General features: G+C 37.7%; 1 protein-coding gene across 2 annotated transcripts in view; it reads right to left on the bottom strand.

Annotated features, from left to right (window-relative positions):
* Positions 1-279: 279 nt before the first annotated feature.
* LOC311086547 (low-density lipoprotein receptor-related protein 8-like) overlaps positions 280-27431 on the bottom strand; it is a 79160-nt gene continuing 52008 nt past the window's right edge. Inside the window, exons 5-18 of one of the 2 annotated variants that reach the window (XM_084119478.1) lie at positions 23921-24313; positions 20269-20391; positions 19701-19823; positions 15216-15335; positions 14569-14694; positions 12493-12664; positions 9635-9862; positions 8219-8337; positions 7941-8080; positions 5165-5306; positions 4666-4818; positions 3331-3579; positions 2652-2720; positions 280-1260 (exon numbers count right to left, since the gene is read on the bottom strand). In XM_084119478.1, coding sequence (XP_083975604.1) covers positions 929-1260; positions 2652-2720; positions 3331-3579; positions 4666-4818; positions 5165-5306; positions 7941-8080; positions 8219-8337; positions 9635-9862; positions 12493-12664; positions 14569-14694; positions 15216-15335; positions 19701-19823; positions 20269-20391; positions 23921-24313 — 2489 coding nt within the window. In that variant the 3' untranslated portion in view covers positions 280-928. The remainder of the gene's footprint in view (positions 1261-2651; positions 2721-3330; positions 3580-4665; positions 4819-5164; positions 5307-7940; positions 8081-8218; positions 8338-9634; positions 9863-12492; positions 12665-14568; positions 14695-15215; positions 15336-19700; positions 19824-20268; positions 20392-23920; positions 24314-27431) is intronic. The other variant, XM_084119479.1, reaches the window with a different exon arrangement.

Genomic DNA, 27431 nt, shown 5'->3' on the forward strand with positions numbered 1-27431 from the left:
ATTGGATCATGAAGAGTGGTCTCCATATGACAGGTGGTTGAACAAAAGTTGGTTCGGAAAAATATTTTTTCTTTGGAATAATATGCACAGATGAGTAGCGCGTGGTACGACCAAACACATAGGAAAGATAAGTCCACGTTCATTTTATGTTAACTTTAAACTATGAGGCTACTGGTCAATGACTGTTAAAATAAAACTTTTATGTGATACAGGTAAGCGGTTTTTAGAAATGTAGTTCATTTTTGAAACATTTCTTGAATGGTTTATAATTTTTTTTTTCAATATTAAACATTACTATAATTAGAAGAGATGACACAAATTGCTTGTTTGCATTTGCCAGTTGCATTGCTTGTCACCATCAACGGTCTACATCTGGAAATCGCATCTGATTTTTTTTATTAAGCCTATAAAAAGTACTTTATGATGTTTTAAAATATTTCATTTTAATTATTTGGTTAATTCATTCATTCATTTTGGAAACATGCCTAAATCAAACAAAGCAATAAGAGATTAGAATTAGAAATAAGGATCCATTTTTTTCTCTCTCTACAGCTTTAGCTAAAGTGCTGGACACTGATAGTCTAATAGACTAGTTACAATATTTCAGTAGTAAATTTAATGCCAGTAACTGTGCTAGATTTCTCTAGGATTATAAGATAAATATAAATAATGGAGGTTTGAAAAGGCTTGGCCTGGTGGTTCCAACCAGCAATAAAATGACGATAAAATGGACCAGATGAATATGGGACTGAAATGATAACCCTTTCCTTTAGTCCAAGTATTTGCACTCCAGCATTCTGCAGCTCACTTTAAAACCTGGCCATGTTAAGAATGATTCAGCTCGATAAAATGCTATTCCTGCATAGCTTGGCAGCCACATGTCGGTCCTGCTCTCTGCAGTCACAGTATTTCTAAAGTCGTCTCCTTTTCACTTAGTACTAGAGATGGTGGGTTGCTCTGTGTACCAGTGAGTGGAAGGGTCTGGTAAACCGGTCCCCAGAGGCAGAGCGATGAATGGCGGGCACGTCCCGGTGCCGACTGGCGTCATGCCGACCACGGGCCCAGGGTAAGGGTGGTGATGCCCAGCGAGCCCGTCAGTCCGACCGATATGAATCTCGTCCTCTTCCGTCTCTCCTGTGGTTTTGCGGTAGACTGGGTTGTCGAAGTTCATGCTTTTGGTGCTGTTCCTCCTCCAGTTGCGGTAAACGAGATAAACGCCCGTACACAGCACCCCGAAGACCACTGTGGCAACAATAGGAACTGCATGTGTTTGACATACAGCGTGAGGGGACATGTTAACACACAGTTGACTGGCGGTGGAATGACTGACAGGACAGCCAGAGAGACAAACAGAATATACTATAAGATAGATAGGCAGACAGACAGAGAGATAGAAAGATAGACAGACAGACAGATAGAGAGATAGGCAGATAGATAGGCAGACAGACAGACAGACAGACAGGCAGGCAAATAGATAGATAGATAGATAGATAGATAGATAGATAGATAGATAGATAGATAGATAGATAGATAGATAGATAGATAGATAGATAGATAGACAGACAGACAGACAGACAGACAGACAGACAGACAGATAGATAGGCAGACAGACAGACAGATAGAGAGATAGACAGATAGATAGACAGACAGACAAATAGATAGATATATAGATATAGAAAGACAGACAGACAGACAGACAGATAGATAGACAGACAGATAGATAGATAGACAGACAGACAGATAGACAGACATATAGATACAGACAGACAGACAGACAGACAGACAGACAGACAGATAGATAGATAGATAGATAGATAGATAGATAGATAGATAGATAGATAGATAGATAGATAGACAGACAGATAGATAGATAGAAAATGTAAAATTAAAGGAATAGTTCACACAAAAATAACAATTCTGGCATTTATTCAGCCTTATACTTGAATGCTCTGTTCATCACACAAAAGTGAGTCATGACATTCACTTTTATGGTGCTTTTGTCATTTTTTAAGACTGACAGCCTCTGTAGACTTTATGTGTGGAAAAGAGCAGCATCAACATTCTACCTAACATCACCTTTTGTGTTCCACAGAAGTCAGTCAGTCAAAACGGATCGAAACAGCAGGCGAGTAAATGATGACAGAATTGTTATTTATGGGTGAACGGTTCCTTTAAATTGCCTGGATTGAAACCAATGATAGCAAAAGAGAATGAGAATAGCAGAAGAAAACTAAAACAGAGGAGAGAGGGTTGATAGGGAATGAAGAACAGGCAAAAACTCAAACATTTCATGTTCATCAGAGAAGCCAATTTTGAACATTCTTATATGGCTCTTAGAAATGTAACCTAATAAAATCTTAACATCTGCTCCATCTGCAATGCAGCACACTTGATGTTAGTCAGATTTGTCATAATATTACCAAGGGAATTTCTTTCTGGGTTCACAAAGACAATAAAGTAGAATAAATCTAAATTCATGCAGACACCACACACACACAAGCATCTCCATACAGCTGAGTCTGCTGCCCTGGGCTCACTCACCTTGCAGTTAGAGCATCGGTGAGAAACACCGGTGTCATAATGTGCTCAAAATAGCACAGAGCAGGACCCTAGCGGCCCCTGGGAGCCAGAGAGGTTGAGGATGTACATACCTATGGGAATTACGACACCAAGCACTGCCACTGTCAGATTACGGCCAAGGAGAAACAGCTCATTGCCAGCTAGAAGAAAATTAAAGAGAGGAGCATCACTTACAAATTTGTTTAACCTATTTATTTAAACAAGATGATGTAGCTGATTGACTCATTCACTAAGCCCACCCCAAAACAGAGTGACAAATTAGGACACCTCTGACAGGCTTTCAGGCTTTTTCAGTATGCGCAAGTGGACAAAAAGTTTGGAGGGAGGATCAAAGTTAAAAGTCGTTTAATGTAGTGAAGTCCTGGTCACATTATCATCTAAAGCAGGGTTTCCCCAACCGGAGTTTGTGAGTTGATGAAAACCTAATAATTAACATTAGCATAGTAACATTAAACAAATGGGACAGCACATTTAATCGAAATAAAATAGAAATAGCAATTATTTTATTATTATTATGAAATCAAAGGCTGTGATTTAATTAAAGAAGTATATAGTCTGTTAAATTGTGTATTTCAGAGTGAAGATTGGCACTGTTAATTTATAAGCAGCTTATAACACTGTTTTCAAAGCAGTAGACAGACAGACAGACAGACATTCCTCCGACCCACCAGCAGTAAGTAGGATGGCTTAGCGAAGGCTCAACTGAGCAAGGTTTCTCCTGTGCATGAAATCACACAGACACACACTTACAGTGATGGGACAGGTTGCTCAGGTCTCCTGGTGTGGTGCTGGATGCCCGTGTCGGCCTGCGCTCTGCTGTAGTATTAGAGGAGACGGCCGCTTCCTCTGGGCCGGACGTGAGGAGTGATGAGAGAGTGGTTTCAGCCACACTGTCGGACTGAGAAGTCACTGCTCCAGGGGACTCTGGGGCCCAGCCAGCTCCCGTCTCCACGGTGTTGTTGATGGGGACAGCAGATGTTGCGGCAGTGTCGTTCTGGACTGGTGGTACAATGACAGGTTATTCATTAGTATACAAAAATAAGTTGTCAATTTGTCAATTGTCAATTTGTCAATAAGTTGTCAATTTTAACAGCCAAATTCCCCGAACACATCCACCTACGCAATCTTGATCTTATTCTGAATTAAGTAATCATTATAATGCAGCCAAAGATAATTTTCAGGGAACATAAATAATTACTTTACCTTCCGAGTCTTTCGTTCATTTGTCACATGAGGCAATGAACGGATCATTTATGAATGACCCATCACTATGATTTATAGATTTAATTTCTGTTACTGTGGTTTTCTCTTTGATTTATTTAGCCTGGGTTTACATTTATCTAATACCTAACTTTCTCCAGCCGTGGACTTGTTTTACTTTAGTTATTTACCTTAGTCTTTTGTAAGTTTTCTTCTATTCTATGTATAGGTTTAGTTTTTCAGTCACATAACTCCAGTGTTTGCCCTGCCTTGTACTTATTTAATGTTTTAATGGTTTTGTTATTGTGTCTTGTTTCTCCCCTGTTGTGCAAACTACAGCTACATGTTTTGTTTTATTATGGAAAAAAATGCATAGAAAAACAAAAAGCTCACCAAAAAAAGCATACACTGGCTACAACATAATCCATTTTTAATGTCATTGGTTCTCTGTTGTATTTGCATGTGTTCATAATTTCTTTGTGACATCCTGGCCAAAAATTATGTCCACACATTTTGCCATGTCTCATTGCGTTATATATTATTATAATAAATTCCAAACACAACTACATAATATGCTTAAATCTTTAAGATTCACATCTTGTCTGTGTGTGTGTGTAAAAGTATTAAAAAAAGTCAACAAAATATGGGACACATTTTTGATTGGAGGCTTGTGCCCAAGTAACTATGAAAGGCTAGAAACACCCCTGTTTGAAACTGTTGCATACTGTGACTAAATCACAGCCAATCAGAAGACATTTGATGTTTAAAGTGAGAAATCAAGCTATCAACAAATCATTCTATTGATTGATGTGGTTAGGACAAAATGGACGTGGACATGTCCCACCTGGCCAGGACACAGTGTAAGGCACAATGTGATGAGCTCACCTGGTACACATTGCCGTGTGTCTGGGCTGAGCTCCTCGCCGTCAGGGCAAGCACAGGTGTATTTGGGTGAGTGTTCGCTGATCTGAGGAGCTCGCAGACAAAGGAAGTCACAGCCTCCGTTAGTCACGCCGCCCAGGTTACAGCTGTCAGGAGCTGCGCGTGTGCACACACACACACACACACACACACAATGATAAATCATCCATCAGGAGACGACACAACCATCATGCTCTGAGCCATATGGGTCAAACACACTTCATTTTCAATAGTAAACTGTTGATGTTTTTGGTTTTTGGTTCCAGATTCTAATGTCAAAATTACTTACATGCAGATTAAAACAGAAATGGCAGGCAAGATGGATTACTAAAGGGAGAAATCCGATTCTGGGTGGATTTCATAAGGTGTATTAAAAACGTAGTATTTAGTACGCCATTAGTCAAAAATGTCAAAGAAAAAGGATGACAAATGAATAAATATAGCTGATCTGAAGTCCACACACCGCCAGGTTGCCTCAGCTCGTGGAAAACCACAATATCATGAGGGTCATTGAGGTGCTCGGCAAGGCTGGTCACATCTTGTCCTGTGAGTCTGTTTGCGCTGTAAACGGCCTCCTTCTCACGGTCCGTCCAGTACACCCGATCCTGAGAGACACAAGAGTCAACATTGCTAGTTGGTTGCTAGTGGGTCCTGGGTGGTTTTAGAACATTGCTAAGTGGTTGCTAGGGTTTCCTAGGTGGTTTCTATGGTGTTGCTAAGGTGTTCTGGATGGTTTTAGGCATTGCTAGTTGGTTGCTAGGGTGTTCTCGGTGGTTGCAAGAGCAGAGCATTGCTGGTTGGTTGCTATGGGGTCTTAGGAGGTTTCTATTGTGTTGCTAAGGTGTTCTGGGTGGTTTTAGGGCACTGCTTGGTGGTTGCTAGACCAGGATATTGCTGGTTGGTTGCTAAAATGTTCTTGGAGAGTTTAGAGTGTTGCTAGGGTATTCTGTGTGGTTGCTTTGGAGTATTCTGTGGTTTTTGTGGGGTTGCTAATGTGTTCTGAGTGGTTTTAGGACGTTGCTAAAGTGTTGTGGGTGGCATTTAGGGCATTGCTAGTTGGTAGCTGGGGTTTTGTGGGCAGTTGCTAGAGCAATGCTTGCTTCTGGGAGGTTTTAGAGTATTGCTATGTGGTTGCTAGGGATTCCTGTGTGGTTTCTAAGACATTGCTATGGTGCTGTGGGTGATTGTGAGACCACTGTTGGTTGGTTGCTAGAGTGCTGCTATGGTGTAATGTGTGGATGCTAGGGTGTATTAGGTGGTTTCTAAGGTGTTGCTAAGATGTTATGTGTGGTGTGAAGCTTTGCTAGGTGGTAACTAGCATATTTATGTTGGTTGCTAGACTGTTCTTGGAGGGTTTAAAGTGTTGCTAGGGTTTCGGTTTCTAGGGCATTGCTAGGGTGTTGGGGGTGGTTCCTAGAGCATTGCTAGGTGGTTGCTAGAGTGTTCTTAGAGGGTTTGGAGTGTTGCTAGGGTGTCCTCAGTGGTTTCTATGGTGTTGCTAAGGTGTTCTGAGTGTTTTTTGGGCAGGGGTCCTCAAAGACATTGAATCTCCCTTCTGACACAACATGCATGATAGCTTGTGATACAGTCAGCAAGACATCCAGTCAGCAAACACCACTTAAAAAAATAAGAGGAACCAGGCAAAGCACCTCTTCATCAATCTGCTTGCATCACAGATATTGAAGTTAGCATCAAACAATGAAAAAAGGGCATCCTGGGTAAAACAAATATCTACCTAGTGACTAGTCTCTCACAAGCAATAAGGCTGCCAAGAAAAATGTCAACATTAAAAAGTCACACATTATTTTGTGTGAAAGCTGTGTTACTCGGGTGAAATCCACAGCAGGATCCTCTATCCAAACTACAGCTGCCACAACAAGACCATTAATTCTGCGGCTGATGTGTAGGTGTATAAGATAACAGCCCTTCAGCATTTAGTCCGCCTCTGCTGTGAGATCAAGTCAATCTTAGATTAGTGTTGTTAGGTTGTTCTATGTGGTTGCTAGGGTGTCTTAGGTGGTTTCTAAGGCGTTACTAGGGTGTTTTGGGTGGTTTTAGGACTTTTGTGTTTAGATTAGTGAGCACACCACCACTTGAGCCATGCTTGTGTGAAAACACTATAATCTTCTTTCTTCCTATCATATCCCCCACCCAGAACCCATCCCTATGTTACCATGGAGACCACTGAGCTTAAGCAGCAAAACAATAAAGGGAATTGTCCCATATTAAAATACAATACATCATTGAAGTAGGATGTTGAACATGAATAATTCTGAGCATGATTCAGTTTTACATTTAAAGTGGCTTCAGACACAGCTTCAATCAATTACCACAACATTTCACAGCCCATAGTAGACACTCACCTGCACATGCCACTTCTATAGATGATATATCGCCCAGGGAAATTAATTGCTGATATTTATCCATTCTGAGACCACTTTGAGGTCAGATTTTTTTAAAGTAATACTTTTATTCAGCAAGGATGAATCAAATTGATAAAAAGTGACAGATTTATATTTCAAATAAATTCTGTATGTATATAAAAAAATATCATGGTGTCCACAAAAATATGAATCAGCTCAACCGTTTTCAACATTGATAATAATCAGAAACGTTTACTGAGCATTTCTTATTATCAGCATGTGATAGGCTGATTAGATATCTGCGTGCAGCTGAACAGGTATACCTAATAAAGTAGACAGTGTATATTAAAATAGAAACAGTTCATATAAATTATAATAATATTTCACAATATTACTGTTTTACTGGATTTTTGATCAAATAAACGCAGCCTTGGTGAGCTTAAGAGACTTCTTTCAAAAACATTAAAGATCCATTAAAACACTGAACCGCCAGTATTGTATAAAATCTTTTTTCAGTTTTGTTTTCATTAAACTGTATTATATAAATATCAGCATGATATTCGCCCTCCTAATATCTGCATCACTACTGGTCATTGAAAAATCATCTCAAAAAAGATGTTTTTGGTTTTTAGCCACCAATCTCCTAAAAATATGATCTGGTCTTTAAAACTGTAATTCTGAAGAAAACAAGTTCTGCAGTTCTGAAAATGCTGCCATATAAATAAATCTCAAAGTAGAAAATAAGAAAGGTTTTAATGCCAACTCGGCCATAAGATACTGACCAAACACACACATTTACCGACTAGCTGGTGTTAATCACAGGCATGTAAACACACACATACAGTTTGTGTGGAAATATTTAGGAGGCTCACTCACCTCGAACACAGCGAGGGCGTAAGGGTGGCCGAGTCTCTCGCTGGAGAACAGGATGACTCTGCGATGGGACCCATTTAAATCCACACTGGAGATCAGGTGTAGTTTTGAGTCCACCCAGTACAAGCGCTTACCAACCACATCTGCATTCAGACACACAACACTACTGTCAAAGAGCCTGGAGACTGCAGATCACCCTTACTGATTCATAAGAGTGCATAGAGCTCAAATGGTTTAGACTTAGAGCGCAAATAACAGAAAGGAAGGACCATAATTCCTACCGAGTGTGATTCCATTGGGCCACTCAATGTCCTCAGACACCAACACCTGCCGATCAACACCGTTCATGCCAGCCTTCTCAATCTTGGCCCTGATCCCCCAGTCAGACCAATACATGAACCTGTGAAGACAAAGTGTTCGCCAGAAAAAAAAGAAAAAAAAAGAAAAAAAACATTACTGCTACTGAGTTTGAACCTCCATAAATCCAATACGGCTTGATAACAGTGAAAATGCTTTGAGTTGCATGTTGTCCTTGACAGTGATTAAAAATGCATGTGATTTTTAAAAATACATAAAAAATGCAATTCATAATACAGTGACTTGAATACAAATAGATTTTAATATTTTTTGGGAAGGTTGAAAATGTCAAAACTGTCTTGATGCCAAAATGAATAGAAAAGCATCATTAAAACAATGTAATTCTTGAAAAGACAACCTTATTAATTAGAATTCTTTATTCACTATTATAGTAAATACTAATGTTTTGAATTGTCATTTTTATGTTTTCCATTTTTATTTTTATTTAAGTTTGTGCTTTTGTCATATACATACATACATATATATATACATACATATATATATATATATATATATGTTTTATATTTCTAGTTAATTTATAATTTATTTTGTATTTCAGTTTTAGTAACTTAAGTACTTCAATTTAAACTTTTTTAATTTTAGTTAGTTGCCAATTGCTCATTTTCTCTTAGAATTTTTAAGTTTCAGCTTTAATTCGATTAACAGAAACCAATTGAGTTCCCTTTCGCATCTCCTTGCACTTAAATATTTCAATTGGCAGGGCTTAAACTTTTGTGACGATGCAGCGTCAACTGTCCCGTATTCACGTTTATTCACGTTCATGTTCTCACAACATTGCATTCTTAGAATTCATAAAATTGTTACCAGCCAACTGGCGATCGGCACCGTTTCATATCCTCGTCAATACTGGCGCTTGGCGAGTGTTCATTTTTACATCACATTTAAACTTTTCTTGAAAATGGTAGAAAAGTTTTTAAAACCAAATGAAACCAACATGAACACAAAGATAAAATTTATAACTCACTGAATAAATTTGAAACTAAATGTTTAAAAGATTTTTCTTTTCACTTTTTTGTCAGAGGTGAAGGTTATCGCAGAACAGTCTTAAATGACTAAAATAAAATAGGTTTGTCTATTTTGTGCCATTCACTATTGTGAGCAAACAACAGCATGTTTGCAGCTATTCATATGTTATTCAAGCTATCTCTATGGATTAATGGATTGGTAGAATTCAATAACATTTCCTCTGTTATACTCTGCAGCCTCCATGAGCATGTCACTGAAAGCTTATCTTATCATTTCAGTGACCTTTAGAGGCAGTCTGGCCTTTTGTGGTTTTGTTTTTTAGACTGGCAGTGTAGAGTCTGATATGCGCTCACCCTCTCTCTGGATCCACAGCGATGGCCCGTGGTTCGCTCAGATCGGTGTTGATCAGCACGCGTCTCCTGCTGCCATCCGCTGAAGCCACAGAGATGGTTCTGTCGCCCGAGTCGGTCCAGTAGAGGTTGTGCTGAACCCAGTCCTGTGCCAGCCCTTCGGGGGAATGCAGATCCGAGTCGATCAGAGTAACGTGTCGAGACGGGTCGCTCGCCTCGTGGATGTAAGCACTGCAGAGACGTGCAGACAATTAGAGGTTCTGCTATTAGACACACTGGGTCCACTAGTCAAATCAAATAACTTCAGTTGGGATTGTTTTATATATCGTGACAGAATGAGGAAAAATCCTCTGTCCACAAAGATCTATTGTCATTTATTTTGTAAAACATGTAACAGTCAAATATATTCAGAGTTATGCCAGTGAAAATAAAGTGAGGCTGGATCACTGCAGAAATGAACATTCAAGCTAGAATTTTTGAGAACCGCCTGACTATACATGTTTTTTAAGCACAGTTTAGAAATTGTATTTCCTACGTGGTTTTCATTCCAATCCAGCATTTATTTCAAAATACTAGCATTCAAAAGTCTGGGGTCGGTAAGATTTTTAATGTTTTTGAAAATCACGTGTTGCCCAAAAGCTGACAAAAACTACAAGCAAATCGAACACGATTGTTGTTTGTTTGCACTTCTAATGAACGGAAAGTCGACTACATGTTTTTTATGCACATTTTATTCTTTTTTTTTTGCATCTTGGTGTTTACATCCACCATTATTTGTTAATGATTTAGATTTTTTGGGGGGAGGAGCTGAAAATGTCAGCGTGGTACAACTGTCTTCATATCAAAATAGAGAGAAAAGCCTCATTAAAATGCAATTCTTGAAAATAAAACCTGATTAAGTAGTCTATATTATTATTTCTTAGAAAAATATCATAGTATCATAATCTCATAAAAGTCATGTAGTCACCAAAATTAAGAAAAATCATAAAACAGGAAATAAGTCTCTTACAACATGTCTCTTACAATGTGAAACCCCCAAAATAACATACAAATATGTATTGGAAAGCCAGATCATGTAGTACTGATACTATGGTTGGAAAAGTTTATTGTTGTATGTGGCATAATTTCACATAATTTACATCTACAAAAAATAGTACATACTGTAATGTGTAGAATGCCGTAAGCAGCAATAACTATAAACATAATCCTTTTGTCTGACACTTGATGAGAATCTCATTGGTCCAAAAAACACTTATATTACTTAATATTATTATATTTACAGTACTATAATAGTCAAATATGTTCTTATTGTCTAAAATTGCTTTCTAATACTCAAACTTCACTTCACAGATCACATGATCTTCACACCATCTGACGTGTTCATAAGTGTCACAGGTGTCTCAATAAAGTAATGCCACAACTCACTCTCATAGCCTTCTATTATCGGCTTCCATTTCATCTCAAACTAGTTCAAGCTCACAGCGGAGACGTTACGGCTAATGACTTTACACTTTATCCTCAGTTATACGTCCAAAAGAGACAGACAGAGAGAGTGCAGGGGCAGAGTACTGCCATTTAATAAAATACTGTTTCATTTTGGGCAGCCGCAGAGGTGTCTATTATTAGGAAAGTGAATGTCCCCAATTAGCAAGATCAAATGGAATGTGCAATTAGGAGGAAAGAGATGGACTGTAGAAAAATTAGTCAAAAGGGTTTTTTGGGAGTTTCAAATGAATTTGTAACAGGGCTAAATGGCAAGAGTCAAAAGATATCCTGTATTACATTTGACCTGATGGCTACACAGGGCACTTTGAAGGGAGAACAAGCATGGTAATGGCAGTCATGTTGCAGGGTCATTTCAAACCGTGTTCAAAATAAAAACTTTTCCGAAGCCAAAACTTTTTTAAAGGGATCAAATGATGGACACTTTACTCCCAAGATTCTGTGTGATGATTTAGAGACTCTCAATGGATTGCTAAATTAAAAAAAGGGCGATATTATAAAAGTCTTCCCATCGTCAACTATTTAATACACTTTTTAGCCCATCTGTATTTTGTTTTCATAACTTGTCATTGCTTGATTATACTGAAAATACACTGAAAAAAGATTTTCTGATGAAAGTGTTAAAAGCACACACATATTTAATATTTAAATAAAAACAATAATATGTAATATATCATTATTATTTTTAAAAAAATCTATTATTTCTGTTCTTTTGAACTTTCTATGAATCAAACAGTCCCTAAACAGCACAACCGTTTTCAACATTGATGATAATAAGAATGTTTCCTGAGCAGCAAATCATATTAGAATGATTCCTGAAGGATCATGTGACACTGAAGACTGGAGTAATGATGCTGTAAATTAAGCTTTACCGTCACAGGAATAAATTACAATAATATTTATTAAAATAGTCTGTTAAAATTGTAATAATATCTCACAATAATCAAATAAAAGCAGCTTTGTCGAGCATAAGACCCTGGACTTTTGAAGATTACTGTGCACATATACATATTCCCAAGGAACACAGGCTTTTGAACGGAACACCCACATAATATTTGTTTCTGTAATATGGCAGTTTAAATGTTTCTTAAGTGCTGTTTTTCTGCCTCTCTGCATCTCATCAGAATGATTTCAATGGTGTGCTGTCTAGAGAGTAAGTGTGAGGGAGAGATATGTAAATAAATGGAGCCGTATCTCCTGAGTTACTGAAAATAATTAACATATCACAAGCATGCGAAGCAGCAATTTACTGTTAAATGAAGCCAGGCTCTCATAGCAATGGCCACGACTCCCTTATAAGTGCACAGCCAAACAGTTTCCATATTTACAGCTTAACTAAAAGGTCAATATGAGGTCACCTGTATATTTTGTGTTGAAAACGATCACACCAGAACATGCGGTTGGCGGCGACGTCTATATCAATGGCCACCGCGTTCTTCTGAGTAGGAACCACCTGTGTGTAGTCCCTCTTCACCAGGTCAATACGCCTGATCTCGTGCCTGTTCGTGAACATCAGGTAAGGGCTTTTTCCTAAAAAAAATAAAAAACAAAGACAGATGATCACAGAGAGTAATAGATGACTTCTTCAGAAAATTGCAAATGATAAAAAAAATGTTCTGAGGTTGCTGACTACCACACTTTTATAAAATATATTATTTTTACAATATTTAATTAAAGACATAAGAAATTCTTTAAGTAAATATTATTGTAAATAAAATAATTTATTACAAAACGTGTACACACACACACACACACACACATATATATATTATACATATATATAATCTGTCTTGCAACTTGACATAATTTTCACAATCATTAGGATGCATAAAAATGAAGGTAACATTTAATGATCTTTAATGAAACTGACTAGAAAGATGTATCTTGCAATTATTTACACTGTCTTTTCATCTCATCTCATTTAATTTCGTCTATAAACTCACATTTACAACTCAAATAAAAATTATTTGAAAAAAAAAAAACCATTTTGCTGAGGTGCTTCAGATGTTGCTGTACTGAGATCGTACAGATCAGAGAGAGTTTGTTTGTTTTTTACAAACTGAGGGACAAATTGAAATCGTTCGAAACTATTAGAGAGGTAATCAGGAGCATGTCACAGTTACTGCCGATATAATTTAACCTGTATGTAGCCCAGAATATTCCTGTAGAATTACATTAAATGAACACAATGATTCATATGTAACAGTCAGCATAAGCAGTGTCTGCTAATGATAACAAATACACAAAGCCATTTACAGAGAGAATGACATCTTTAACATTTACATATTCTGTAGATTGAGAGCAATACATAAAGATCATAATAACAAAGAGAAGCAATAGCCCTCTGTGGGATTCACTTCTTAAAAACTGTTAAGCACTGCATTTCTTCAGCTAAATCTCTACATCACACACACACACACTGTATGTCTGAGCGCCCCGGGACTGTGTCTTCTACTTGAAGGCTGATGAGCCGTAGAGGGCACAGGAAGTAGCAGTCAGTCATGTGATAAGATCTAATTGGACTGTCTGCGGTAGCTGAATGAAACGTGCTGGCAAATATTACAAAATTATTTAAAGAGCGCATATCCTACATTGTGATCTAATGTAAGATGACCAGCTGAAATGGGTCAGTGTAAAGCGTCAATGTTGGGCTGCATAGAGCTTCTTTCTCCATTGATGGCAATTCAAAGTTTATTTTTAAAAATTAAATACATATGTATACATAATTATGTAATATATCATGCATTTGTATATTCATTTATTCTACATACTGTGTATTACACATATTATACTCTTAAGCTCACCAGGGCTGCATTTATTTGATCAAGAAATACAGTAAAAACTGTGAAATATTATTATAATTTATTCCTGTGATGGTAAAGCTGAATTTTCAGCATCATTAATCCAGTCTTCAGTGTCACATGATCCTTCAGAAATCATTCTAACATGTTTAGTGATTTGGTGCTCAAGAAACATTTCTTATTATTATAGAAGTTGAAAACAGTTGTTCTGCTTAATATTTTTGTGTAAACCGTGATCATTTTTTTTCAGGATTCTTTGATGAACGGGAAGAACAGCATTTTTTTGGAAAATTATATTTTTTGTAATATTATAAATGTCTTTACTGTCACATTTGTATTAAAGGGGAATTTGTATCAATTACTCACCCTCATGTCGTTCCAAACCTATAAGACTTTTGTTCATTTTCATATTTTTAATAAATTCGGAGAGATTTCTGTCCCTCCATTGACAGTTTACGCAACTACCACTTTGACGCTTCAAAAAGTTCATAAAGAGATCGTAAAACTAATCCATAATTGAGTGGTTTAGTCCAAATTTTCTGAAGAGACATGATCGCTTTATATGATGAACAGATTTAATTTAGGCTTTTATTAAACCATCATAAACATCTGCTTTTATAGTATATATCTTACCCTCAGCTTTACAGGTCTTGCTTACGGGGTCCATCTCATACCCAGGGTGACATTCACACTTGAAATCCCCTTTCAGGTTGATGCAGATCTGACTGCAGGCATCAGGGTTCTCACACTCATCAATATCTGCAGAGTAAACAGACACACAGCAGGCATGATCACTCACTCAAGACAGGTGAATATCATGGCTACACTGTATACACTGTACTATACAGAATAGTGAATAGACATTTTATACAAATAAATAAAAGTTTGTTCTGATATTCATCAGGTCTCGCACACACTGCAGTGACTAGTTTACAACACTGTCACTGACCCTGTGGTGAAATAATTTTGTATGTTCACTGTACCAGCAAATGCTTTCTCAGATTAGCTTTGCTTGGATTAAAACTTCAAGTACTTTTGAGTTTGAAAAATTCTGTACATAGTAAACATCAGAACATCTCTTCTCCTGTCTCGGAAAGCAGATTTTTAAATCTTCGCGTGGAAACTTATTTTAAGTGGCATCAGCACACTGAAACATACATAACCTGGCACTAGCGAGTTGTAATATTTGAAAATAATTAGTGCAACTATTAGTGCAGTAGTCTATTATATCAGCTTTACTTTTACTGTCAAAGTCATCTCATCATTGAGTCAGGCCTGACCTCCACATGTCCTCTTGTCCAGGAGCTTATAGCCAACAGGACACTGGCACTCGTATCCAATGGGACGATCCACACAGATGTGTGAGCAGCCTCCGTTGTTTAGCAAACATTCATTCAAACCTATGAAACAGAGAAGGGATGGGTTAAAATGTAAGTTTGTAAATAACCCTAGATAAAGTGACATTTTGGACAACACAAATATCAATTTAATGCACAATAAAAAACAAAAACAGATTTCTCTTGTATTAAAGCATAAAAACCTATCACTTGTAAAAATGAAGTATGCTTAATTGAACTGAATTAGCAATTGTAGTGTACTTTTAAAAAAACTGTACTATATTAAATAAAACGCTATTTAAGTGTACTTAAAAAGAGTACACTTTTCAATAATGTTTCTTAACAGTTTTGAAAAGTGCAATTTGTAATAATGTCAAAGTTGAAATGAAAGTTGTCATTCAAAGTACACTTTAAGCCATTATGTTTTAATAATCTCTCATCATGCTTTTTTACACTTATTTTTATGTCGACTAACATACTAATAATTTTATTCGATATTACATTTATAGTTAGTATATTTTAAATGTACTAAATTGCAACTTCATCATTAGTATTACACATGTGTAATTACAGATTTGAAATACATAACATACAAGTTTCAACAAATGACATCAAAGTATGTTTCAGTTTCCCATAAATTCGAGAGTATACTTTTAACATTATTTCAAAGACAAAATAATTATGAATTCACATATAAAGATGTAATTAAATCCTACTTAAGCGGGTAGAAAAAACACTCTAAAGTTCAGTTAATTGCATTTAATATAAATTTACATTTAAAATGCTTTTTTTATTTAATTGCAATTAACATTCAATTAGTGTCAGAGTGTCAGAAAACATAAAATGTAGTTTGCACTTAAGTACATATTTTTAAAGTATAATATTTTGGTAATAAGTGCCCTTTTTAAAAGTTTAATCAAGTGTACTTCTTTTTCACATGCAAGAGATGATTTACCACATGACGATTCATTTAATTGAATGCAAGAAATATAAGCCATTTGAAAACAAATTTCACTTGTATGCAGTGCAATGTTAATATACCATGATATAATAACAATTTCGTTTTTTTGTTTTTTTTTGTAACAGGCGTGCTGTTAGTAATAATAACTAGTGCTAAGTATGTGTAGTAATATAACTTAAACACATTTCCATATTGCCAGAAATAATGTTTATATCACTTCAATTTGTTCCACTTGTTTAATACCATTGGGGTTTCATTAGGCTAGTGGAAAACCTGGAATGCTGACTCTAGAAACATGATCAAACATCAAACATATTATTAGTCATAAGTTTTTTTTCTTTCATCCAGCAATCTGTGTGTGAGTGAGAGTGGCAGTATAAAAGTGAATACATCCAGCACAATTACCAGCTTCATGCCTCATCTACATTCTCAAGGGTCCGTTTTAAAAACACACACGAGTGCGGGGTGACTTTACAGAGAGAGCATTAAGACGGCGTTGAAACTTTCAGGCTCTGACTCATCTCATGACTCAGTCTGTGGAAGCTAGTGTTGCAATATTTGCAGTTGAATCCCAGGAACATATTGTGTCTGAGAGCTTGAATGAACATATTGAGTACTCTGTGGACAAAAATTTAATGAGGCAAAATGGAGACGGCTATGTGGGCCAGAAACGAGCAACAATGTGCTTTCGCTTTCTTCAACCAGGTGTTCTCTCTAGCTCTGAGTTCATTAGTAGGTGCTGGCATCCTGACAAAATACATGGAAGTGAACAATTTAGGGCAAGGCAATGTCGCTTGGAGCCAGCCATATGCCAAATGAGCAGCAGAGGCTTCTGGATTAAAGAAGAAGACACAGAGGCCATTAAAACAGAGTTATGAGCTCTTTCTCTGGAGACTGCGATTATTGTGGCACATGGGTGAAGGTGGCATTTATGGGAGGAGGATAAGGGTGCAGGTTTGGAAAGGAGACACACACACGTCTCTAGAACAGCCACAACGGGCCATCATTCCTCTTTGATGCTAATGAATTCTTTGAGAATATGGGAAGCTTTTCTTCTATTCATCAGAGGAAGATGGTGATACATCAGCTCTGCCCCAGATAGTGCTGGGGATATATGAGTGTGAGAATAAATATATAAAAAAATCCTGTTTTCTCTTCCCTCTTTGAACAGCTGTATAAATTACGAAACACTTTCAACAGTTCTTCAGCAGCATCCTGGGTAACCCATTTGATTTTGGGCTTTTTTAGCATGTTGCTGTGAAGTTGCAAATAAACAGAATGATCTGCTTATTTTACCTCAGTAAACAGAATGATTTGACGTATCATCCCTATGATTAATGATATCCCTATGATAAGTATGAGCAATAATAAAAGAGATGTTTGCTGGTGGTACAGACAGCAGATTAGTTAGAAAGAAAATAAAGACGTTTGACTCCAAAAATTAAAAAAGATTTGTGTGTAAATTTGTGTTTTTTAGTCAATGCCCGTTATAAGTTTATAAACTGTAAAAATGTAATTGTTGAGAAAGCTTAAAAATTCAATGCAACCTGATGCATTCAGATTTTTAGGTTCTGACAAATATTTGTCTTGAAAAATGTGCTAACTAACCTTACTTTGTTTGTTTTTTTCAGTTCGAATTTGTTCGTTCACTAAATGCCTCATTCAGCCAATTTAAGGCAACTACAGATTTCTTGTTTTCTCTTGGTAACACAATAAACTGATCTATCATTTGCCATATACAGTAATGAGCCAAAATATTATTACCATCTGACTAAATTATGTTTTATTAATAAAGTTCGGGAAAACAGAAACACGTTCAAATTGCCTAACCAATCAGCAAGAAATGAGGCCTATATATATACAGAGCCGACTCACCTATGTTCATTGACAGTTTTATGCATCCTACACTCCTCACACTCGCCTGGTTTCTATCCTAACCAGAGATACGGAGGGAGCACTCTGGGTTTGGGCCAAAATACCGAGCTCGGAGCCCTACCCTTGGACAGCACGCCAAATACGCATACCTTTTATTCTGTCTAAATATTTGTAAGTGTGAACTTGTGAATGTGCTGTTAGATCTCAGCTTGCTGCCAAAACAGCACTTTAAGAGCCCTGAAGGTGTCCTGTGGTATCTGGGACCAAGACGTTAGCAGCAGATCCTTCAAGTCCTGTGGGTTGCGAGGTGGTGCTGCAGTGGATCGAACTTGTTGGTCAACAGATGCTCAGTTTAACTGAGATCTGGGGAATCACCTTGAACTCTTCATCCTGTTCCTCAAACCATTCCTGAACAATGTGTGCAGTGTGTCAGGCTGCACTATCCAGCTGAAAGAGGCCACTTCCACCAGGGAACAACATTGTCATGAAGGGCTGTACCTGGTCTGCAACAATGTTTAGGTAGGTGGCACGTGTCAAATTTACGTCCTCATGAATGACCCCAGCAAAACATTGCCCAGAGCGTCACTCTCCCTCCACCGGCTTGTCGTCATCCCACAGTCCATCCTGGTCCCATCACTTCCCCAGGTAAATGGCACACACTTAGTCCATGTGATGTAAAAGAAAAAGGGACTCATCAAACCAGGCGACCTTCTTCCACTGCTCTAAAATCCAGTTCCAACACTTCCCGTTGTAGGCAGTTTTGCCGGCGGCATTGGCACTCTGGATTGGTCTATGGCTACGCAACTTTATACGTAGCAGAGTATGTTGTGATGCATTCCTCCCATTAACATCATTAAAATTTTGTGCGACTTGTGCCACAGTAGACCTTCTGTTGGCTCTGACCAGTCGGGGGATAGCCTTTGTTGCCCTCGTGCATCGATGAGCCTTGGGCTCCCAACACCCTGTCGCCGGTTTGTGGTTTGTCCCTCTTCGGACCACTGTTGGTAAATTCTCACCACTGCTGACCGGGAGCAACCCACAAGTCTTGCCGTTTCAGAGATACTCTGACCCAGTTGCTTGGTCATAACAATTTGGCCCTTGTCAAAGTCGCTCAGATCTTTATTCCTGCCCATTTCTCCTGCATCCAACACGTTGATTACGAGAACTGAATGTTTGCTTATAATCTAATCAACTCAGACCTTAATATGTGACCTTGTTAGGCGATGATCAACAATATCAGCTTCACCTGTGAATGGTCATAATGTTTTGTCTTGTCAGTGTATATAGCTTTATAGAACAATTAATATGTGAAGTGAACTATGCAATCATTGTTTCTGAAGGTGCAATCAGCTTACAAAACAAGATATCTGGGAAATAATTTTAGAAGGTTGTACATACAGTAGCCCTCAACACTTGACACACAAACCCCAAGAACGATTGTAAAACTTAAAAGTGTCCCAAATGTACAATCAAAAGTCAGAGGTTTCAGTATGAACTCAAATATTTGTAATCAAATTCTTCCAAGACCAAATAAACTACCCACATTCATGTTACAGCTCTTTGCTCCGTATGTCAACAAATAGGTTTCTTACTGCACTCCTTCTTGGGTTCGTCCGACCGATCCTTGCAGTCCTTCACGTTGTCACACACCTTGCTGCCGTCAATGCATTCCCCATTCCTGCAGAGGAACTTCAGAGGTCCTTCACACTTTGTGGCTATAGCATGATGGGGAAAAAAAGACAGAAGATGCTTACAGAACAGATGGCAGGTGATTTGTTAAGTTGATTTCAATTTTGTTTTGTTTCCTCTCACATAAGCATAAAAACTCAGAAGTCCTCAGTGCACAAATATAGACTGGCGTTTTAACACATTTAGGTGAAGACTCTGCACGTCTTCCGAATAAAAGCCATTTTCAAAAGGATTGGCCAATTTATTTCCACACATGAAAGCTTATTACCGCTTAGACACAGCCCTCTTTGAGCAGGACACGCTTATACTATGGGGAGACAGGTCTGCACTCATTAAACTTTGAAGGGTGTCGAATTAAAGGGCGGAACCAATTTGATCTCTGGGAAACATTTCACCCTGCTGAATAAGCAGCAGAAAAGATCTGTGGAAAGGACACATACAGTACACACACACACACACACCAAGACGTACCATTGACACAGCCAGCCTCATCGCTTTTGTCGAGGCAGTCGTGTATTTTGTTGCACTGTTTGATGCCGTGGATGCAGGATCCGTCTCCGCACTGGAACTCATCAGGTCGGCATGTGAGCAGAGCTGCAGATGAGCACAAACATCAGCCAAACCCTGACACATAGACTCCAAACAGACCTTCATGGGGTTTTATCTTTAAGGAACATGCTTTGGAGCTTCATAATTGGTAAAACCCTTATGAATACAAATGTAGTCTGTGACTCAGTAAAAAAAAATTATAAACATTTTATATACACATCCAACCAATTTTTTATTTGATCAATTAAAGTACATGCATGTCACTAGCATAGTCACACTTCTCCCTCTGAAAACCTCCAGAATCACCCTTTAAAGTCTTTTCACAAAATACTGATATAGTTCACTCATTCTTACACATCTACAGTACTGTATCTATCAATCAGTATATATGTGTGTGTGATTCAGGTATGGGGACAAAATTTTCCCTCAAGGATAGTAATACCAGAATTTTTTTTCTTGTGGGGACATTTTTGGTCCCCATGAGGAAAACAGCTTATAAATCATACTAAATACTTTTTTTTTTTTTTTTGAATATGTAAAAATACAGAAAGTTTTCTGAGAAAGGTTTTGTTTAAGAGTCGGAATATAAGTCTGTCCCCAGAGTGTATCTGTGATATACATTGTATATCTGAAGCTGCTACAGGGAGGAAACAGAAATGGCGGACTGCTGCGGCTCACTCAGGGCAGGGTCTATGCTAATAGGGCAGATCGTCACCAGTCATGGGCGGAGCTTACGTAAGAAAAGGGGGAAATCTGGAACCGCTCGTTCAGAGAGACTGGTCATGATTTATGAGGATTATAAAAAAAGGAGTTGGTGGATTTTTACCATTATTGGCTGATTCCCACACACACTGTGGACAAACATTTATACTTATACAAGTGAATTTTGCCCAGCCCTATTAAGGTTAAGGAATAGAACATATAGTTTGTACAGTATTAAAATCATTAAGTCTATGGAAAGTTCCCATAAAACATGGAAACCCAACGTGTGTGTGTGTGTGCATTTATACGAAGCCCAAACACACAGGCACAACACTCCACAGAACATTTTCAATAGGCAACATGAAGCTGTTTGCAGTAAGATTTGAGACAAATCCGACCTGATTTAAAAGTTTGTGTGGTGGGCATGACAGTTTAAAGGCACTTTCAAAGTCCAAGAAAATCTTTAAAAACATAATCTAATACTAAAGTGTTTGTCTTTAGTGAGTGTTTCTGGAGAGCTGCTTTTGAATTACAGAGGCTTAATTATGCAAACACATCTGAGTACACAAACCATATTGCCCATTATGAAGTTCAAAGTAAAACCCCCTGAAACTCGGCATAAGAACAAGGGATTAATGTGATTATAGAGCAGTCTGTGGTAGATGTACCCTCCCTATGTTTCAAGGGCTTTAAGATGCTCAAGGACATGCGCTCAAGTTGCCTAGCAACCTCTTCTTGCCCGTTTTCCCTCCGGCCTGGGCAAAGTGGCATCGTAATTGACCTGGATGTTACCTGACAGTGGGAATGAAGAAAGAGGAAGCATGTTTAAAACAAGCACTTTGTGAACTTATCCGGCCCATGAAGTCAACCTCAGAGAACGAGAATGCATCGTAATTAAAATCAGGCCCTCTCCAGGGCACCTTGTCTCTCTCCCATGACTACTGGGATCTTGTTGTTTACCAAAGACGCTCTCCTGCTATGTCAGATAACAAACACCTTGAGGAAGCTCCATTCTGTCAGAGTTGCCTGGGGAACGAGCGCGACAGCGGAGATGTGACATCTGAATTTTCCAAGTTTTGAGGGAATGATGTGATGCGGAGATGATGTGACAGAATTTTGACATATCTGATTTCTGATGCACATCAAAGTCATTGCTGGTATATATGAAATTAAATTGTGAACATACCATCTTGTGCGATACCATAACTAGGGCCAGGCGGTAGAAATGCATTAATTTAGAAAATTAAACGGCTTCAGATATGTGACTTGTCCAACCAAATGAATCATGTATCACTTGATTGAGTTTTGAAAATTAATGTGATGCAGCTGTTTCTGTAATGATGCCATACTTCATTTGCTATGAATAATCACAACCTTTTGGTTTGTGGACATCAAATCAGTATACATAAAATGCAAAGAAAAACTAAAATATCCAAAAGAAAAAACAAAACAATTTATGGGTTTATCAAAAAATGTGAATGACTACATGGTTATGTAACATATGTTTGGCAAAAAAAAAACCCAAAAAACATTGTTTTATATACTGTTTCCGTGTTATTCAAATCACTGTGACATGAGATTTTGGTTTTTGATTTCTATGAAGGTTACTATAAATGAACAGGTTAAGTTCAACTACTTTCTAACAAGTTAGTCAACTTTAGTGATAACCAAGCAAATATTTAATGATCCTAATATCTGATATCTCGGTAGAACTAATAAAACTGAATTATTAATTGAAAAAAATCAATTTAGTGAACAAACTTAAAGGGTTATTTCAAGGGCTATTCTTCTAAACCCCTAAAACTTATTTCATCTTCAACACACTAAGATATTTAGAAAACCATATGAATCAAGTGGTTTAATCCAAGCCTTCTAAAGAGACGCAAATTATTTTGTATAATGAACAGATTTAATTTATGGTGAATAAAAGCTCAATCACGCTTGCCTGATGCAAGAATCTTAGGTTTTTCAAATATCCCTCTATTTGATTAAATTATTACATTTTCTTTACACAAACTGCGTAATATCAAAGGCAGTGTACTATACATGCCTCCACTGTAGCTGTATGCCAAATCCTTTTTTACGCATTATGAAAAATGAAATGCTATAAATGCTGTATAGGTTGTGCTGGGTAGTTGCTACATCCATGAGCATCACCCTTGCGCAGCAGTTAACCTCAGGATGTTGCAGGGGGCTTTCTATGTGTTAAGTGCACTGTAAAATCAGAAACATACCGTACTCTACATGAATGCACAAACACTTGGCTAATATACTGCAAATGTGCATGAAAAGGTGTGTGCTGCCTGTCTCCCCACCAAATGCTTTGACTCACATGGCAATAATGGCTTCCACAATAAGAATTGTCATTGTGTGGGTGGAATTGCTAATAAATGGCAGGCAGTCAGAAAAAATTATCTACTGTGAACTATCGCTTTCCATCTTTGGCGAAACCTCACACTATCTGAGGGAATTGAATTCCCATCGGAGCATGTCAGTGCCCTTCAGAAACATTGTTGGGGTCGTGTGACTCGCGAGGATTCTTCCATAAATGTGGTGGTGATGCCCGAGCACCTTTATGCACACTGGGAGTGTTTGCTTTTTGTATATCAATGCTGCATCCAACAAGTTCAGTAGGTGTGGTGACAAATGAGTCTGAGGGAAAGATGCACATCTATGTCAAAAAGGGTTAGAATGAATGGTTGAATGAACCCATTCCCTAAAGTAAACTGTCTGAACCAATAAATTTGCTGAAATGAATCTAAAACTAAAACACAAGCTGACATAAAAAAACCCGCCAAATTATTGTCAAATTAAGGGAGCCACTAAGTTGTACAGTGAGATCCTACAGAAAGAAGTGATGGTGCACACTCACGGCAGTCCACCTCATCCGACTTGTCCTTGCAGTCTGGGTCCCTGTCGCACCTCCAGGTCAGTCTCACGCACTCTCCACTGCCGCAACGAAATTCTCCAGCACTGCATTGCAGTCTCCGGGCGGGTGGAGGAGCCGGTCGACCGGACCCGCCCCCGCATCGCACCGCCCACTCATCAGAACCGTCAGAGCAGTCGGGGTCTCCGTCGCAGGTCCAAGGCTGAGGCACACACTCGGAGCTGTTGCAGCGAAACTCGTGCGGCCCACAGGTGGGTGGAGAGCACTTCTCCTCATCGCTGCCGTCTCCACAGTCGTCGTCGCCGTCACACACATAGACCGGTGCTAAACATTTACGGTTACGACACTGGAACTCCCCCGCTGAGCAGGACCGGGCGTCTGGGGACAGGAAAACAGAAATGAAGAAGATATATCAATGAAGATGAAGAATATATAGATGAAGAAATATAAAGGAAAAGACCGTGTGACTGACAGGCCATCAACTACATGTCCTGCTTAGTGGTAGCTCATTCAAAGTGTGCAAAAAATTGTATTTCATTCAGATGAAAGCACAGAGGACATTTTTACACTCACCATCCAACTCGTAACATTTTAAGTGTTATTACAAAACACACTGAAACTGAGTTATTAATGGTACTATAAGAATTTAATATTCAATTTACTATTTACTATCCTCTTCGTCCCGTGTGAGACAAAGGCAAAGTTTGGGGTCGTGAGATTTTTATATTTTAAATAAATCAATACTTTTATTCACTTGAACTTTCTATTCATCCAACAATCCTGAAAAATGTATCACGGTTTCCACAGAAATATTAACTGTTTTCAACATTGATTATAATAAGAAATGTTTCTTGAGAAGCGAATCATCATATTAGAATTATTTCTGAAGGATCATGTGACACTGAAGACTGGAGTAATGATGCTGAAAATTCAGCTTTGCATTACAGAAATAAATGTAAAAAACAAATGAATTAAAAAAGATATTAAAATATATTCAAACTGTAAAAACATTTCACAAAATTACAGTTTTTACAGATTTTTTTTATGCACCCTTCATTTAAAACATCTTTTAATTTTAACCGATCCCAAACTTTAGAGTTAATTTAGTTAATTTAGAGTTAGTTTGAGTTAATTCTAAACGTACTTTGACAGGACCTCGCTAGAAAGTAAAATAACATTTAAAAAAATCAATACTATATAATAAATTCAAAACTACAAATACAAAAGGCAAACAGGGTGAACAGTAACACTGGATGAAAATATAGCAGTAACTGTATGTTAGAAGAAAGTATATTTTATATTTTATTTTGCAAATTAAATTAACTTCACTTGTACTCTAAGATGTTATTATCATCCCACCCACATTTTTTGCTTCTAACAGGTTTAGAGACTTTCCAACGGCACACATTTATCCTGTGTCTGTGGAGCAGACAGATAGCAGCTGAAGTGAGAGGGGGCGGGGGGCTCACAGAAAGTTACCCGCTAGGAATGAGAGGGGCAAGAGAAACGGAGAGCGACCCCGTGAATACTGAGCGCACGTCAGATATCTGCAAAGCAGGGGGCACATCTCAATATTTGCCAGGATCTGGCAATGCTCAAACTCAAAGCAAACAGAGTCACACTTAATTTACAGATTTGTTCATTATAAAGTGGACTCACGTATTGTGCCTGTTAAATTTAAAGTGCAATGTTGCTGTTTTTTTAAAATTGTCTGCAAAGTTACAAAGCTCAAAGTCACTCCAAAGGGAGTTATTCTGTATATCAGCAAGAACTGTTTCTGAACTGTTTCTGAACTCTGACATTTCCGAAACACACTCAAAGCCATTGCCCAATCACTACACACTGGCCCAGCCGACCAATCAGAGCACATTGTGCTTTCTGGAAGGAGGGGCTTCATAGAGACAGGAACTAAACAGAATGTTACTGACAGACTGGGAAGAGAGGTGCTGCAACAATGTCATGTTGTTGAACATTCAAACATGAAAATATTTTCTAGTAGACGCAATGACAAAATCAAGACTTTGTAAAACGGCATAAAATGGCATCTTTAAATGGATATTTCACCCCCCAAATTAAAGTTCTTTCATCATTTACTCACTCTCATGTCAGTTTTTTTCTTTTTTTGCATAAAATGAAAGTCAGTGGAATCCAAACAACATTGGGCCCCATTTACTTTTATTGATTATGAAAAAAACACTGAGATACTTTTCAAATAATTTTCTTTTGTGTTCCACATAAGAAAGCAAGTCAAACAGGTTTGGATCAACATGAGGGTGAGCAAATTTACATTTTGGGGTGAACTATCCATTTAAATTCAAATTAAAAGAATTCAAATAGAGATCAGTAGAGATGTTTTTTTTATTTATTTTTAATAAAGGGGTCTTAAGAGATCACATAAAGACAGAGTGAAGGACCTGCAGATCAAAGGCAAGATTTTAATGGGATCTCTGAGAAACCGGTTTGAAGGTAACGATAAGTGGAACACATAGGGAGGGAGACATGAAATTAGGAAAGACAAGGAACAATGGTTACCGAACGGTTGCAGGCATTTTGCTTGTAGTTAGTGTGGTCATATTCACCAAAAAGAAAAATCGACTTTAACAAATATCAGTTTAATTGACAGATTGTTTTATAATAGTTAGAGGTGTTTACTAAGGTAAGCGTCAACTACTATAGCTCATACTTATAGGTTTACAGATTTAAACAAATCTCTATTATTTGTCTATGCAATCCAACTAATAATTTTTCTATAGACTCCAACTGGATGTATCCTATCTCCCAGTCCTTTATTTAATGTATGTACAAGAGATTTGTGAATCATGTGAGCAGCTCCAGTATAAAGGCCTCTGGCTTGAGATTAGCCTAGATTAAGTGCAGATTAATGTGTGGGAACAGGCAATTATCATCACTGTGCCAAAACTCCCTCCATTTAGATGATTCATTTATTCCAGTCAGGAAGCAAAATCCCTACAGCTCTTGGACATATAGTATAACAAACAGTGATATATACTCCTCATGGTCTGACACTGTTTCAGATTAGAATTTGCCTTATTTTTCTAGGCCAGAACAGTCCAAATTTAACCTTTGCTTATTTCTAAATAGACTTTACATTTAATTTGCAGTCACCCATTAACGTCAAAGTAAAACAATGCAAATCCCATTTTACTAATGTTATGTGAAGCATTTCTGAGTGAAACATACAGGCCAAGACTTAATTCCATTGAAAACTGATTGGTTGATGTACACAAGCGGATTTCAATCCTGGTCCGGCACATTTTGTGTTTCCCCCTTAACAAACCTGATTTAGATCATCAGCTCATTTGAGGTGCGTTCCAGTCGACCGTAAGTGGACTGCGAAGTGAACTTCACAGAGTATTCTGGACCGCCTTCTTAAGAGAGTCAATTAGTAGATGCAATAGTCAGTTAAACATACAAGTAGTCTATGTAATAAACATATTTTAATTATATTTATTACATATATAATGTTTGTTTTGTA

The sequence above is a fragment of the Abramis brama genome (genome assembly GCF_963993115.1).
Source record: "Abramis brama genome assembly, chromosome: 7".
NCBI classification, from domain to species: Eukaryota; Metazoa; Chordata; class Actinopteri; order Cypriniformes; family Leuciscidae; genus Abramis; species Abramis brama.